The sequence below is a fragment of the Lolium rigidum genome, chromosome 4 (genome assembly GCF_022539505.1).
Source record: "Lolium rigidum isolate FL_2022 chromosome 4, APGP_CSIRO_Lrig_0.1, whole genome shotgun sequence".
NCBI lineage: Eukaryota > Viridiplantae > Streptophyta > Magnoliopsida > Poales > Poaceae > Lolium > Lolium rigidum.
The window spans coordinates 174,345,284-174,361,748 of record NC_061511.1 but is presented as its reverse complement, the minus strand read 5'-3'; the positions used below and the strand labels follow the sequence as shown (position 1 = coordinate 174,361,748).

At 43.2% G+C, this 16,465-nt stretch overlaps 1 protein-coding gene across 2 annotated transcripts; it reads right to left on the bottom strand.

Moving 5' to 3' along the window:
- Nucleotides 1–3,131: 3,131 nt before the first annotated feature.
- LOC124706368 (probable AMP deaminase) lies at nucleotides 3,132–12,699 on the bottom strand. 2 transcript variants are annotated; one of them, XM_047238037.1, is made up of 19 exons: nucleotides 12,255–12,699; nucleotides 11,043–11,224; nucleotides 10,225–10,414; nucleotides 9,416–9,594; nucleotides 9,278–9,329; nucleotides 9,068–9,195; nucleotides 8,786–8,965; nucleotides 8,614–8,681; nucleotides 8,390–8,532; nucleotides 6,430–6,491; nucleotides 6,219–6,332; nucleotides 5,698–5,838; nucleotides 4,738–4,890; nucleotides 4,604–4,657; nucleotides 4,420–4,530; nucleotides 4,095–4,268; nucleotides 3,826–3,906; nucleotides 3,656–3,754; nucleotides 3,132–3,543 (listed from the first exon to the last, which is right to left on the bottom strand). In XM_047238037.1, the coding sequence occupies exons 1-19, from the start codon at nucleotides 12,682–12,684 to the stop codon at nucleotides 3,475–3,477; spliced, it is 2,610 nt and encodes an 869-aa protein (XP_047093993.1). In that variant the 5' UTR covers nucleotides 12,685–12,699; the 3' UTR covers nucleotides 3,132–3,474. The 2 variants fall into 2 exon arrangements, with proteins under 2 accessions (XP_047093993.1, XP_047093994.1); XM_047238038.1 differs by having other exon boundaries at nucleotides 8,390–8,681; nucleotides 10,225–10,417; nucleotides 12,255–12,358.
- Nucleotides 12,700–16,465: the final 3,766 nt, after the last annotated feature.

The following is a 16,465-nucleotide window of genomic DNA, read 5'->3' as shown; positions in this document are numbered from 1 at the left end:
GGTACCTCCTCTTTCAAGCCACCGTGGTGGTGGAGAAGAAGAGGAGCTCCCAGGTTGTCGTTGCGTGTTTGCCGAGTCTCCGGTGAGGGGAGCCTCACGAAGGGGAGAGGGGGAGCCATGGGGCGAGGAGTCATCGGGACAGGGCCACATGAGTTACCTAGCTTCAGACCTTGCAACGTCGGCGAGATCATATGTGCTGCTATAATTCACTATAAGGCAACAGGTGTGTGATTACAATGAGTTGTGTCTTGCCGCAAGGGCTCCTAGGATCCGGCTTATAAAGGTGATAGGATCTAGGGTTTACATCGAGGAGTCCAAGCCGAACTCTACTAGCTCTAACCTAATTAGTACAACCTACTATACAAGGAAGGTTCCGGATGTTCTACGTTTGTTGGGATCCGGCTCATGATGACCATGTCGGATCCTCCTAGATCTACTGCACGCGGACTCCCCGTCTTGGATCAGTCAGTAACTGGGCCGCCAGGATAGGCCATAGGCCCATCCACCATCTATGGACCACCCGAACTTGCCGGAATTGGACCATGTCGATGCCATACCTATGAAGTATATCCACAACACAGGTAGTGTTTTTTGGTGGATCTACGGAGTGACATCCTGGAGTTGATGATCTTCTTCGAGCGCAACACATGGCGACCGCGATTGTCGCTGTGATCTTGGGCCGAAATGGTTTCCCCTCTTCAACCTCCATGTCGGAAGCCTTGTCGATCCATTGCTGGAGCTCGACGCTTCTAGAAGACCAAGTGGCGCGTCCCGGTCTCCTGGGAGTGCCCAGCGTCTAGGTCTCGTCGGAGGAGGAGAGCTTTCGAGCATGCTGCTCTCAGAGCTCAACGGATGCGCCTGGAGTTTGCCGATATTTGGTGGCAGAGGTGCCCTGGTCATTGATTGTTTTTCCTCTTTTTATTATAGGGTGCCTTTTGTAATTGTGGAAGCCCTATCTTCAAATTCTAGGTTCTTTAGGGCGAGTGATGAAAAAAAGCCTTTCTTTAAATTGTACCTGCCACGTGCTACTTAATGGAAAAAATTATATTGGAACGAGACTTCTCGTCCGACATCATGTCTAAGAAAAAAGAGGTAAGTAGGGGACTTTGGGCCTGCAAAAACATCTAAGGGCTCCTTTGACTCATAGGATTTTTATAGGAATTATGTAGAATTTAGAATCTATAGGAAAATTTCTTTCATAAATTGTTTGATTCATAAAAATATATTTTATAGGAACTAATCCTATAAAAATATTGTACTGTAAATTCTACAGGAAAAAACATTAGACATACCTTATGGAAAATTTATTTGCAACAAGCAAACACACTTCATATTCCCAATCATATGTTTTTTATATTCATATACCTTTTTCTATCCTATGAATCAAAGGAGCTCTAAAGAGAGGCCTCAGTCCATGGCTCATGTGTGACACCAAGAACTCACCTATTTCAGTTTAATAGTAAAGAAGAAGACTAGCAAAGAGAAAACAATGTGAGTGCCTAACTAAAACAAACTACTTACTTAGGCCATCTCCAATGGTCACCCGCAAAACGGACCGCTTTTCGGTCCATTTGGGCCCCGATACGACGGCCCACGGAAATGAAATAGGCCGCGGTTCGTTTGCGGGTGGCAACGGCCCCAGCTAAACCAGTAAAAAACAACTTAGATTAAAATTAAAACTTAATTTGCATATTTATAGGGGCCCACCAAGGGCCAGTTTTACAACTAAAAAAACATAAAGATAAACTGTTGGGAGCTTCTGGTCCTGCTCGCCGGTGTCTTATAGTCCTCCTCACCGAGGTCAACGGAGACCTATAGTGGCGGCCACACATCTGCTGTCGGTGGAGGAGGAGGTAGCTGCCGGTTGTGGAGGTGGCGGCGCCGGTGCGGCCGCCTACTACGACAGCTGGATGGCCTCCTCGAGGCCAATCCACTTGGGCCGATCCTCCGCCTGAGAGACGAGCATGGCGCGACGGATGGCCTCCTCTTCCATGAGGTCGGCCTCCATCGGCTCTTACTCGCTGCCGTCCTCGTCCTCCGACGGGTCTTCGACGGCACCCTCCTGGTAGTACATCTCCGGCGCGAGCAGCATCCCCCATGGGAAGGGCTTGACGTAGTTCGTGGCCACCCCGAGGTACTGCGGCCAGTCGGGATGACCAGGGCGTGGCGTGGGAAAGACGAAGTTGTCCCACTGCGGCCACTCCTCCGGCCGCGGCCACTTGGGAGCACCTCCGCCTTCATGGCCACCAACAGAGGCGGTGGCGGCACCTGGGGCGTGAGCGGCTGCGTATGCGCCTCCTCCTGCGCCTCGTAGTCCACGTCCTCGTCGTCGAGGTATTCGAGGTGCGTCTCGATGACAACGCACCACTCCTCGTGTTCGGTCTCGAACCACCTCGCTCATAGTGGCGAGTCCACGGCGTAGGCCGGGTCCCTCTTCAAATCCAGCGGCAGATACGCTCGCCGTCACAGGATCTCCCGGTGGCGAGCAGGGCGCGCGCGTGGCTTGGACCGGCACCCTTGCCTGGTTGAGGTGCCAACCGTGTGGCAAGTGGACGTCGGGCCAGACAGAGGTCGTCTCGACCTCCATGTAGACGCACCGCTCTGAGCGTGTCACGGGTGGAGGACGAGGTGGCCTCTGCGCCGCGCAGAAGAAGTGGCGACCGATGTTACCACCGCCCCTGCTGAAGCGAGACCCGCCGGCCTCATGGTCGTTGCGTCCAGCCATGGCCTCGACCTAGGGCACCACTAGGTTTTAGGTCAGTGGGGAGAGGGAGTGTGCAGAGTGAGGACTGGTGTGGACTCAAGAACGACTACATGTCTTCATTTCAGAGGACCGCGTGGACTCGCATCGCCTCAACTCCCCAGTAGTTGTCATGCAGGCCCGGCGCAATCTAGCGCTGACACACACTGTTTGCGGCCACCACAAACCCAACCCAAATTTGGGTTAGAAATGCGAGCCAAACGGACAAAAACCATGGCAGCACCCAGATGCAACCGCGACGGACACCATCTGTCTACTCCGTATTTGCGAGTCACCGTTGGAGATGCCTTATCTACCCGGTGTCTGATTGTTCACCAACGTGACCAGAGAAAACCAGCGCTTTCGGCATATTTATTCTGGGAGCAAGAACAGGTGGCATCACTTTATTCGCAGCGGTGTTATAACAGTCGGAGTACAACATTGTTTGCTAATTACACAATCCTTTACAGACGAGAAGGGCGACAGTTACACCAAGCACTTGTGCACTTGCCTCCCTGTAACGCTAATCTAGCACATATAAGCCGCTCTGTTGCTCCACGCCTGTGCAGGCATTATTTTATAGGTCTTCTTCCACTTTTATTGGGGATGATATATTTAGTTGTAGGTTTTGCCTGCAGGAGCTCCGACGACCTCGCGGAACTGTCCATCATGAGGTGCGCCCAAAAGAGTGTTTCTTCCCCACGATGACTGCAGCATATACACCTAGGGGCCTCTTACTGGTCCACCTCGTCAGGTAAGATGACGTTATCAAGGTAGACTAGCTGCATTTCGTCTCTCCAGATCTGAAAATTATGCGGCATTTTAAATAGCCAGAATCTTAGCTCAGGTTTACAACTGGTAAGGCAAATCCGAATTTGTGCTATACAAAAGAGGGAAAGGAAAATATGTGCATACCAGGTCCCTAAATTCAATCCTAATGGTGGGCACATTCGTTCTGTGGATATCGTTTCCTGAAGGGCCTCTCTTGTAGTAGTTCCTGCCAATCCAATGTGTCTGCAAGAACGCAACATGATCAATTGATCACAATAATCACCAACAATGCTTCCAAAAGAAGGCTTGCTTACCTTGAGAGCATGTGAAAACCCTGACTGATACACAGAATTCCGCGCAATCTCACATAAATCACAAGCACTGAGCTTCCACAACTGAAACAATATCACAATGACTTATGAGGTCCTAATGTTTTTTGTGAATGAATGCAGCGGTTTTGTACCACATTACAAGTTCATGTACAGAGGCGTATGTGCATACTGAATACATACTTATGTGCACAAGCACATAAACATGTGCTATTGCATGATATGAGAAGGGAAGGTAGTGAAAGAGCGGGTACCGAAGCAGCAATGCTGTATTCTTCCACCAATGGTTCCTTTGTCAGGTGAATTTGCAATGGATCATCCGTGGATAGCGACACATTCAGTCCTCGTTGAAAAAACACAGGAAAAGGGTTCCGATGGTAATCAAGAAACAAGGAGTTGTTACTTAGTGGGGACATTGCCAGACCAATCTGATAAAATTCAACAGCAATGTGTCAAAAAGCAATAATACTGTCAGGTAAACATCAAAATATGTAAGCTCACACTATTAGAAAATGCAACCACAAATCGCTTAAAAATATACTTTGATTATGGTAATAATACCAAAACAGACAGTATTACCTGACCCAGATAGTACAGATACTGAAGCACAGGAGACTTCCTCAAATTGATTCCGTGTGATATACTGTGACAAAGAAGAAATGTCGCTGCCAAGTGGTCAACGTCTCCAGCCTGTGCAGCCATACCAATTAGAGAAAACACAACACCGTCGGAGTGGAACACTGGAACATTGTAGAAAATTTACCTCGCCAGCATGCGGACGGAATTTGATAGTGTTCATCCCCTTTGACTCACGCAACTGAAAATTGAAGTATTGAACAGATGTGTTACTTACCAATAACATGACGACAAATAGACGTAGATGAACAAGATCCCTACCTTGTTCAGGGTGTATAAGTTAGCATAGCAGTAGTAGGCATAATATGAAAATGCAGGGTTGAAGACATTCGTCCATTGTTCAGGTGTAGGCATGTGCTTAGTTGGGCGTCTTTCAGGTTTACTCTCATCATCAACCAAATCCAACCCTACGACCTGCAGGGCCCAAAACAAAGCAAAATTTCATATCAACATATCCATCTAGTAAATGGTGCTAGCAGTACTTCAATAGCTCAACCTGAGATACCCATATACAATTCAGCTGTTTGGTCAACCAAGTATATTCTGAAGAATCAAAAGTTTGTAGTTCACAGAGCTGCAATGCGAAGAGCCCTCGGATAGACTTGAAGAAGTATCTCGAGCTCTTACCATGTATTAGGTACGGATGGCTGTGTTGCAGCCTACTCTAAGGCATGATCTACATGGAAGAGCCTTCTCAATCTTAATATGTGAGACTTCTTGCAGAAAATTAAGCTAACCAAACCAGTTTAGATGATTCCCAGATGTTGCAAATTAACAATATGCTTTAGATAAACATGGTCATTCTAGGAATATCATACGTAATTCAAACTAATAGGAGTAACCACTGGTAAAGGTCGTCGACCGACTAACAGCAAGTTAGTGAGCCTAGCTTGCTTGCTTGGGGGAGTGGATGTACAGCCCTAGCACTTGAGTTCAAGTCCCCGCTGACACAAATTTAGCTTCCAATAAACATTTGTAGGCGCTTCCCCTACAGTTTTCTTTCGTAAAATCCATCGCCCTAACGTTTCATCGTATTTTATAAAATATCATAAATTTACTTTATAACTTGTTCTACATTAGTTACTCCGAATCTTTAGTTTTCAAAAATTGTAGATAAATAGCAGCATGCAGATAGTAAAGGCAGAGGTGCGTGGGGATAGGAAACATAGCACGGATATGATAAGCATCCAAATCAAAATAATAAGAACATAATTTCTGCACCTGCTTTAGGAGGACATGAAGCTGCGGGTGTGAAGATGGATCAATAGTAACCTCAAACAGAGGAAGGAAAATGTTGTCAAGAAGATTTTGAAATGATGTAACAATGCCCATTTGCTTGTACACATTATATAAGCGTGGAATCTGCAAAACAGTACCACAAAATAATTATCTGCATGGGATACTGCATATCAAAGCATAATGAATGAAGTGCCAATTTTGCATTAATGGTCATTTTGAAGACTTTGTTCACGAAGAATAATTTGTTTACTGCAGTCACTAGAACACAATATGTTTCAAGTAAATATTAGTTACAAAGAACAAACAAAAGAAAACATCTGAAATATACTATGGAACTACCAAGACAAGAAGGATGGAGAAATTTTATAAACTACTACATTGCTGTGGGAAGTCATTATAAAGAAATAATGGTCTGCATATATAGTTCCATAACTGCAGAACATTATAGGAACTTCTAGTTGTAGGTAGTACAATAAATACAAAAAAAAATGGCGAAAGGTTACCTGAACCAGCCAAACAACATTTTCACTGTACAATTCATTGTTTACTATCCAACTCGCAAGTTGGTCCCACTCACTTTGCTTCCTCCCGTAGATTGAAATCCTATATTCAGCCATCTGGTGAAGCAAATTAGAGAGGACTAAGTTGAAGGATCTCAAAAAAGAGTTGCATCCGCATAAGAGAAAAAACAAACAATCCAGCTGACAATTTTACCTGATATTTGCTTGCATTAAGGTCAGAAAAAACTTGCATCGTCAGCTCAGCAAGAAAACGTCCTAGTTTAAATCAAACAGAGGTATAAATATCTCTAAAGGATACCCTGAAAGCTTCTCGGGCAAAATAAAATATTGATAAAGTGAGTATAAGAAACAATCAGCCATTTCCCTAAAACACATTAATCAATTAATTAATTAATATCATGAATATATACTGACGGCAAACTGTTTCTTTCAAATATTTTTTTGTCCTGTTTCACCGCAATATCATCATAAGAAGCAAAAGCAGTAAGATAAAACCAAATACAAGCTGAAGCCAAGGGTGTAACTTGCAGTTCATAAGCACAAATGGTCATAAGCTGAGTTTACAAATTTTAGTTTCGATTTTTCTTGGAAGCTAACTGAAGAGCCCAATAAATCTTCTTGCACTAAGCTTAGTCTAGGCCAGAATCCCTTGTGAATAATATCACTGCAAGAAAGAACAATGAACACCAAGAAAAAGAATTGTCCACCTGCATTTGAGTGGAATAGCTTAAACCTTCAAGCACAAAGTACCAGGATTAAACCCAGTGTTTCAAATATAGTTCTATAGCGCCATTACGACGAGCATGTGTTATGGCCACTCAAAGTGTCGACAATATCTGAAGATGCAGGGCAAAAAAGGGGCGTGAACCACTATATCACAAATAGTATAGTAGGCACTTCTGTGCAGAATTGTTTCAGCTTTATTTGGTAGCTATTCATCACATATATGGTTTTCCCAGAAGTTTCATTTCGCCACCTTTGTTTTTCCACAATCAATTAATATCTAACCTGTTATACTAAATTGGCTATGGGGCCCTTCCTATTCCCTCAATGACTTGCCAATCTGGTCATCTTGATTTCCCTAGATCTGCCTTTGTGAAGCATCAAAATTGAAGAGGAATTTCCTCCTGGCTTTCTACCTTTGTAGCGTGACCATATTGTACACCACTGTGCTTCTGGTGTGTCCAGGGCATGCCAAATCAATAGAGTTTCTAAAATGTAAATTTCATTTCAACATTTGTAAGGCCTAGGCATGTGGTGGACACCAGTCGACACAAGGGACATCCCCTGACATGTGCAACAAAGCCAGTTTTTCTGATGCACAAATGCAAATAGATCAAGTAGATTTGCAATAATCTATTGAAGGGCTAACTGGTCAGGTATTATCCCCAAATAGGATTTATTCTCATATGTGCCATTGTGGTATTCAGTTATGCGTGACACTGATGGAATAATAACCATGCACTGGGAAAAATATATAAATTTATTTTGTGGTCTGAATGTACACTGACACGTCAGCATTTTGCAACAAAATAAGTGCATCTAACGATGAACTGACCTCACCGTGTTTTCTCTAAAATATATCATCATGTTTTCGTGTCTATGTCCAACTTCTGAGGCACCAAGCACTGCTCATACTCAGTAAGCATTAACTGGTAACTACAACACTATGCCACTCAGCAGCCTAAATGCTCCAGTTACCATTGTTCACATTTGGAAATAATGAAGTTCTGATCATATGCTTACAAGTCCAATAAATACTTAACAGTGAAATTGCACCCGTGCTGATACCAAATAGTGCTAACACATAGCTTTTTAATGCTCAGTGGTTAATATACGTATTTTATTAAAAAATTGGCCGGAGTTCATCAGAAGCTACATACACATGCATAATTGTCAATGCAAGCACTAGTTTAGTTTGGATGTGATCATGCCTACATCAAGACAAATGTACCTGGCTTTTACATAAACAAGCATAAATGCATTTCATAGGACTTCCACAGGCTGAAAGGTTTAGGAGAAACTATGATAGTACTATAGTAGTATAGAACAGCAAACATGTCATCCTAAAATAATAACTGGAAACTGCACAAAAGTGTGAATAACATAAATAAGCCCTCCAGGAAACAATAAAACTTCAGAACAAATAATACCTTGAATTAGATTGTCCTGCTTAAGGAAAATCTCACGGAGCCTACTTTGGCCACATGGATTGTATTTAAGGTTGAATTTGTCAAAACGATGAAATGTACTTTTGTCTGCATGGACATCTAGCAAATCAACATTCAAGTCATACCTGAGAAAAACAAGAAAAATGATTAACCAGCTGACAGTGGAAACAACATTACATATACATAGGATAAAACCCAAAACGTACCCAGTTAAGTCCAAGCTCTCAAAAACCTCCTTCAAAGTCATATAAGTACCATCTCTGAAAATGACAACCTAAATGAAATAGCATACGTAATTGTGATTATAAGTCGACAACCATATTACATGTACTAAAAGGAGGTACGACAGTCTTCAGAACAATCCATTCAGAAATATACCTCATCAGGTTCTTTTCTCAATTTGGACTTTATGAACCTCAGCAAATGTTTTTGATTCATGCATGCTGAGTGGTGAACATGAGTGTCAACCTTCCTAACATTGTAAAAATCACGATGTGGTGCAGTTTTCTGGGCAAGAAACTCCCTTTCCGCATTTAACATCAGATGAAATTTGAACTTCTGCAAGGAATAAAAATATACATTACACAGAAAACCGAATGGAGAGCTTCAAATGATTTCGCTGAATTATGAAGACCACAAGATATTTGACTACATGATTACATGCTCTAGAAGATTCAACCGGTTATGGCAGACAGTTCTTGTGTTTCCCGCCGCAGTCACCCGGAGAACATAATGCAAGTCAGTGAAAAAGGTTGTAGCATCAGCAACAGGATAAATCCTTTCCGTACCTGAAACAAGGAAATAAATGTGTCATAGGACGATGGAATAGCCTAGTTAAGAAAGATAAAGCAAACTAGCTGGAGTCCTTACAGTCTTTATCAGCATAGACCTGAACAACACCATCGACCATTTGGAAACCATGCTGAAAGCACAATGAACGTTTCAAATCAGGGTGACAAAACATACCAAAAAATGAATCAAACAATAAGACAAGCAGAAGTAGGCTACCTCTGATTTTGGTTCAGGCACAAAAGTGAATGGATTTGGATTAGGTTTTGGTGTGCAGGGATCATTTATGACCTCCTTCTCCCATGGAGCAATCTCTTCTCTAAAAAGGTAACAATCTCTTAACTCAAGACACTTCTGAAGGATTTTGTAGACCTCTATTTCATCAGGAGATGGAATCTCTGGCATAAAATAGAAAATAACATTTAATAACCTTCCACCCATATGGTATCAAAAAATTGAACCCAGTGGATCAGAATTTGTTGGAGAGAAAGCAACAAATAAGTAATTAGTTTGGAAACATCTACTCAAGTGAATGACGGTATATCTTAAATGTATCTAAGCCATCCAAAAAAAAAGGATCATTGGCAAGTAAACAAGGGAAAAACAATTTGACATTCACACTATTTAACAATGTTCTTTATCTACATACAATAGTGGAGACTGGCAGCGCCAGGATATTAGAGCTGTGGGGTCGGATACGTAATTATGGATAGGTGTTACTTAGTTCATTTTTATTTTTTTACAGCATGCATTAAGAGGTTTTGCTGAAGAACTGTGGGGTCAGCTGACCCCACAGTTGTACGTGGATTCAATCCACTGGTCCAGACATGGAGAAGCTTACATATCCACATAGGGGTATAGCATGTTAATATTCTGTTAGAAGAATGAATGGTACTTGCAAAATACAAACTGCACCAGCCAAGCTTGTAAATATAACTATTGTTGCCTTTTTATATAGGAGAGAGAGGCAACTGTTTCATTCTTTGCATACAATTCTGAACATTGCTGTACATACTCAAATACCATACCATGTGGAGCAGTTAACAGCTTGATAAATGATTCTTGCTCAGGTTCTTTTCGAAGAATATCTGCAGCAACTGGATCAGGTTGAACCCCATGAAGATCATTGGATATACTATGAGGCCGAGGCATGCCTTTTGCAGGTAATGGTGTTGCAGCCCCATTTTCCGTAATTGCATTTCCTTTGTGCTCTCCCTCCTGCTAAAAATAATGTTCAAGGATTGGGTCTATTTGATTCGCAGGAAAGGAAAAACGTAGGAATTCATATGAACCAAAGTATGTTTGATTCCGCCACAGGAAAAGCAAAAAATTCTCAAAAGGAGGTATGAGTGGATGTAAGATTTCCTATGGAGTCTAGAGCAAAAGATTGCTTAGAAAAATTCATATGGGAACCAATCCTACAAATCAAACAACCATCATAGGAAAATTTCCTATATGGTTGAATCCTAGAAATTTCCTATGCAAATCCTGTGAATCAAACAGGCCCTAAAAGGAAAAAAATATAACTTATTTTAGAATCAGTTTCAGACTTCCAGTTGGTGTGCCAAAGGGAAGTGAATAATATATGTCTTGAATAGAACTGATTCATATATCAGCAATCAATACTGCTACTGTATTCCTAATGATATGAGCAGATGAAACAGTAAAAAAGTAATGCTCAACAGCACTAAATAATTCTAAGTCACAGATTCACTTATTTCATATGCATGATCTCAAGACTTCTGGTATGAAAGTTTATGGTAACATAAACATATAAAACACAGACATTGAAGTAAGTGACTAACAATTATAACAAGTAAATATATAGATGGGAATTGGAACTTACGAGATTTCCATTTGTGTTCGGGTGGCCATTATCAAGTTTTCCATTGACCTTGCTAGCGACATCCTCATCTGACCCCTCTATACTCTCAAAAGTACTTGCACTAGCAACAGGGGACTTGGGTGAATTTGGCCTGATTAATCCAACCCGTCTGCTTGAACTTGAACGAACAATTTGTTTATTGCCTGCGTTAAAAATTAACTGTTATTGCATTATTAAAAATAGCAAAGAAAAAAAGGATGATGTTGCACAACATTTAAAGGCCTATCTCCTGATGATTAAGCACACTGTTAAGTACAAGTGAACCATATTTTGAGTAAGGAGTTAAACTTTGTTTCAGACTATCATAGTTTTTTGTTCTAAATAAAATTTGAAGATGAGCACAACGGACTGGCCCAATTAACATACTAGTAAAAACATTAACAGAACCAAGAGGTTGGCCAAGGTCAATGCATACCCATTCCTTTGACCCAAGGTTGCCTTTCGTCATTTCAGTATTTCACTAGCCATGAACTTAAAAGTTCAGGACAATTTAGTTCAGCACAATCACAGATATATGAAAGCTGAACAGTAGCATCCAATGCAAAGGTGGCAAGTTGGACATAGGGCCGCTTGTCAATGAGACAGCGATGTTATAGCATCATGGCGCAATCCGCCCGTCGTAAATGCCACCCGCGTGTTTAAAGGAAACTAGAAATATATAAATGCATAGCTGGAGGGGCACTAGTTTGAACTTCCTGAGTTTAAGAAGTAAATAACTACTCAATCTGACGTAAAACACGACAGATGTAAATGCATCTCTGTCTAACAATCACTAATTACAGCACCACGGACCACTTTATAGAAAATATCCTTAATTATTTCCCCTCCTTTTTTGGGTAAGAAACCAGAGAGTTTAGATTGATGCTCCATCTAAAGTTGCAAGTTCGAAGAACATATAATTTGCAGCACTGAGTGTTCACCGCAGGATAAGAGTCGCAAGCCCTCTTTTCACAAAGGGATAAGCGCACCAAGTTACCAGCAGTTTTTGGTCTCTCGTCCACATTCAGTACGAAACCCCACGAACTGCCCCCCAATCGGAAGCCATTCCCCGGCGGCCTAGCTTAGCTCCAAACCCAAGCCAACTCATCCCCCAAAATCCTATCCACTCCACAGCCAGCCGCCACATGCCCACGCGCGCAGCAATAGTAGTAAACAGGTACAGACAAAACATACCCTCGGGCCCCACTTGCAGCCTCGGCAAACCCTGGGGGATCTGCATGCAGCAGACGGCGGCGGCGGCGACGAGCGCATCGTCACGGTACGGCCCCACCCCTCCCTCATCGTCGTCGTCGTACTCCTCCCCGACGGGGTACCCCCTGGCGACGCCGCCGGCGGCGTAGATGGAGGAGAGGTCGGGGAGCGAGGAGGACCCCGGGGCCGCGCGGCGCGGCGGAGGAGGCTTGCTCCCGGCGTCGCGTTGGCGCCGCCGCTGCTGCCGGCCGCTTTTGGCGTTGTTGGCGGCGGATGAGCGCACGATGTCGCCGCCGAGCCGCGCGACGGCGCGGCAGTGCAGGTAGTAGGCGGAGGCGGCGGCCGCGGAGGCGCCGACGAGGGCTGCGACGGCGAGCTGCAGCTTGTAGGAGGAGGCGGAGGCGGAGTCCATGTGGGCGGGTTTGGGGGCGCGGCGGGTTTAACAGGAGGAATTTAGGAGGGTGGGGGCGCAATGGGTAATCAATGAGGAGGGAATGGTGGGGAGGTGTATTTATAGGGGACCGTGCGGATGGTGACGGGCACGCCAGGTGAGGGAACTCGTGGGGTTTGCTCACATGAGCCACCATGGATGTGAGTCACTACTGATGGACCTATGTCTATCTATGTGGCTGTAAATTTCTAGTTTCTCCAGCCTTAGATATGGAGATTCAGTTGTTCATCCCAATAGTTTAAGAGCATGTGGTGTGGGGCCAAAGAGGGAATCCAATGGGGGAAATATAAGGTGGTAGTACACTAGTAGTAGGGTTTTCATGTTTTGCTTTTGTAGCTAGGTGAAGAAGTTTTGAGGCCTAGTTTGAAACATGGGTTTTCTTTCATTTAACTCATTATTATGGTAATATTTTGCAGGGAAACCTAATTGCTTCAATTGTTTCATTCAAATCTAAACTCTACGGGACTTCATATGGATCGTCGATCAAAGTGTGGAGAATAAAAATGATCGGGAGAGGGACCTTCTCGGCTCTCCGCATTCGTTACGACGCTTCGACTCATGTATACTAATTTGACCTTTGTCGGTCCTAAACCCTAAACGATGTACACAAACGACATAGTGATGATAGCAAGGGAGCGCTCTGGGTGTTTCCGATCATTTTTATGACGCTTCGACTCATTAGTTGGTTATCTAATGACGCTTCGACTCATTTTTTTTACGGTGCTTCTCGCCTCTCCGCATTCATTATGACGCTTCGACTCATTATTTGGTTGTCTAATCTATTTGTTGGCCCTAAACCCTAAACGGTGTACACAAACAACATAGCGATGCTAGAAAGGGGCGCTTTGGGTGCTTCCGATTTGTGATCGTGATCGCGATATTTTTCTCATCTTTTGATTGTTTCATCTGTATAATTAAGGTGCGCCACTGACGTTCTTGCAACTGAAGGATGTTGAGGGTGAAGCATAAAAATTAGTGTACCTCTTGCATCACAAGCTACGTTCTCTTGTCACTGGTTAGTTTAATGGTATTGCCTCCTTTAGCACCCAAGCTCCACCGGATTTAATGGCACTGTTGAATCCTCTCACCCTGTTCAAACGAGGACCTTCAATGGATATTCATTGTCGGTTTGTGGAGTGGCGTCAGCCCTATCCAACATCGCCGATGGTCTGTCGATAACGTATATAACCCGTATGCATGGGCCTTTGTCCGGTGGGGCATTTAGACGTATTCATGTGCCTCCTTCCCACGAATTAAGGTGACATGTGCATTGCTTGACACTTTTTTAAAAACTTATGTTGTCGGAACGGGTTCGCTTTGTGTTAAAACTAAGTGTGGTCTTTTTAAAATACAAATGGAGAAAATTCCATTTAATTAATTGTGGGATTAAAAGAGCTAGGGTAGTAGTAGTTTTTATCATGTAGGAGAGTTACGTGTGTGTATATGTATTAAGGCACCAAGTTTTATTAAGGATAGCTACAATGACGAAAAAGGGAAGAAAAAGAAACTCAAAGATTGTATAATGCCAATTACACGTGGATGGGCAACTATACGACCTAGGCATATGGGTTTCTAGATCTTCAGCAACAACCATTTCTTCCATGCCCTTCTTTTGGAATTGTAAACATAAAGTGGACACATAAAAAGACAAAAGTTTTGGAGGAAGAAAGGCAGTATATAAGCCTTGCTCTCAAAGAAATAAAGCTTGTTTATGTTGGACATCAAGTTTTATGGAGGATAGCTGTAATGACGAAAAGGGGAAGAAAACGAAACTCAAAGGTTGCATAATGTTGATTCCACGTGGATGGACAACTATACAACCTAGATCTGTGGGTTTCTAGATCTTTAGCAAGAACCATTTATTACATGCCGAAGATTTTGTCATTATTTGATCAATTAGCTTCTACAGTGGGATTGTTTGATTGCTCTTTTTCTTCCTTTTCAATCAAGCAAGATAGTCTAATGGATGAACTCTTTCTTTTGGAACTGTGCTACGTACATACCTTTGTAGGATAAAGTGCGATTAAGAGGAGACAGATATGGAGACATGGTAAACAAAAAACTGGAATATTCTAGGACATATATGATCCAAATATAGTGACATGTGTACGCATTAAGCTACCTTAAAAAGCTGCTCCTTAACCCTGCAGAGGAAGAAACATGGGACACAAGCAAGTTTCAAGAAATCTAAGTCAAGTTATTGAGTACATCTTGAAGGCTGAAGTTGATGATATGTCAATATTGAACACATTTGAAGTTGTCCCTAAAACTATGTTTATTGCAAACTTCACAATAATATTGTCCTCTAGCACTTGTCGCACGCAATCAATACTTATTTAAGCAATATGTGAAGACTTACAAATCGAATGTAACAAATGTTGTTGTGTCGAACATAGCAGTAAGAAAACTTGTCACTGGTAGCACGATGTCATGTTACTCTTATGACCAGCACCAGTACCACCAGTGAGTGTGACAATGGCCCATGAATAGGAGAGTGACTAAGGCACTTGGGAAAAAACTGCAAGATAAAGTATTGTCCAATTTTGTAGTCTGCTCAATTATCTGGCACTCTCAAGTGAGTGGTCATAATAAGATATCCCCACCACACATGATTGAAAGCAACATAATTTTAAGAAAAAAATCGGAAAAATAATGATAAGGGCATGCATTGTATTATAGAAGACATATACTTTTTAAGAGAATACAATTGATATAAGTCCTACAGTGCATTATCTATTATTGTCATCCCTAAACCCTAAATCTATTAGCTAAGGAAAAAACAACCTTCTATTTCTACATTCTTTCTCCTCTAGCTAAGCAAAAAATCTAATGTGATAGCTTTAAGAGAAGGCCGGCGTTTCCCAATTATACATGACCTAAGGAGACGCGTGTAGGTTACCCTAAATAAATAGCGGTTACCAACTAGGACGTATAACAGTAAGTAAGTGGGGTGCCCGAAGAGGAAAGTGCGGTATGAATAGGAAGGTTCCAACAAATATAAGTCCAGAGTATGACAGTGAAACGAGATCTGGGCGACGACCATATGCTCCCGACTACGACGGCCAAGTCGCCGGTCCCTGCCTCCTTCATCGGTCGCTCTGGCACCGGGAGGGGGTGTGGACCCGGGAGTGACTGCTCCGGCCTGTAGCCAGGGTTGCCTAGTGTTTCTTGAGGCACCGTTTCTATGAAGGAGATTGCGCCACGTCAGAATAATTTTCCTCTGCTCTTCCTCCATCTCAGCGTCGCTCCAACCCGTGGCATTGGGGGCAGGTGGCATGGTCATCTCGCTGGTCTCCGCATCCGGTGGTGGTTGGCGTTCAACACTCTCGCGGGTGACAGTCGCGCCAACTACTGCAGTTGTGTGTGACGTTTTGCAGTTGGACACGTGGATGACAGCATGCGGCGGTGTTTCTCTTCTTCGACTATGTCGGGTGAAGATAACTCCGTTGGTATTTCGTGACCACGGGGAAGATCCCCGGCCAATGTGCCACAAAGTCTCGGGTTCGTCGCTTGTGATGACCCGGTTCATCGGCTCGAAAAGCATATTTGAATGCGATGGTGCTCTCCCAGATCTATGTATGGAGGGTATTCTCCTCTTTTTTCGACGCTACCATGGCGGCGGCGGATGATGATGGATGATGTTTCGGCGAGGCACATGTTTTTCCAAGGGTGGAATTGTAGTTTTACTTCTTGTAGGGTTCCTTGTGCAAAGTTGTTTGACACACATATTTGTCTCATGTGG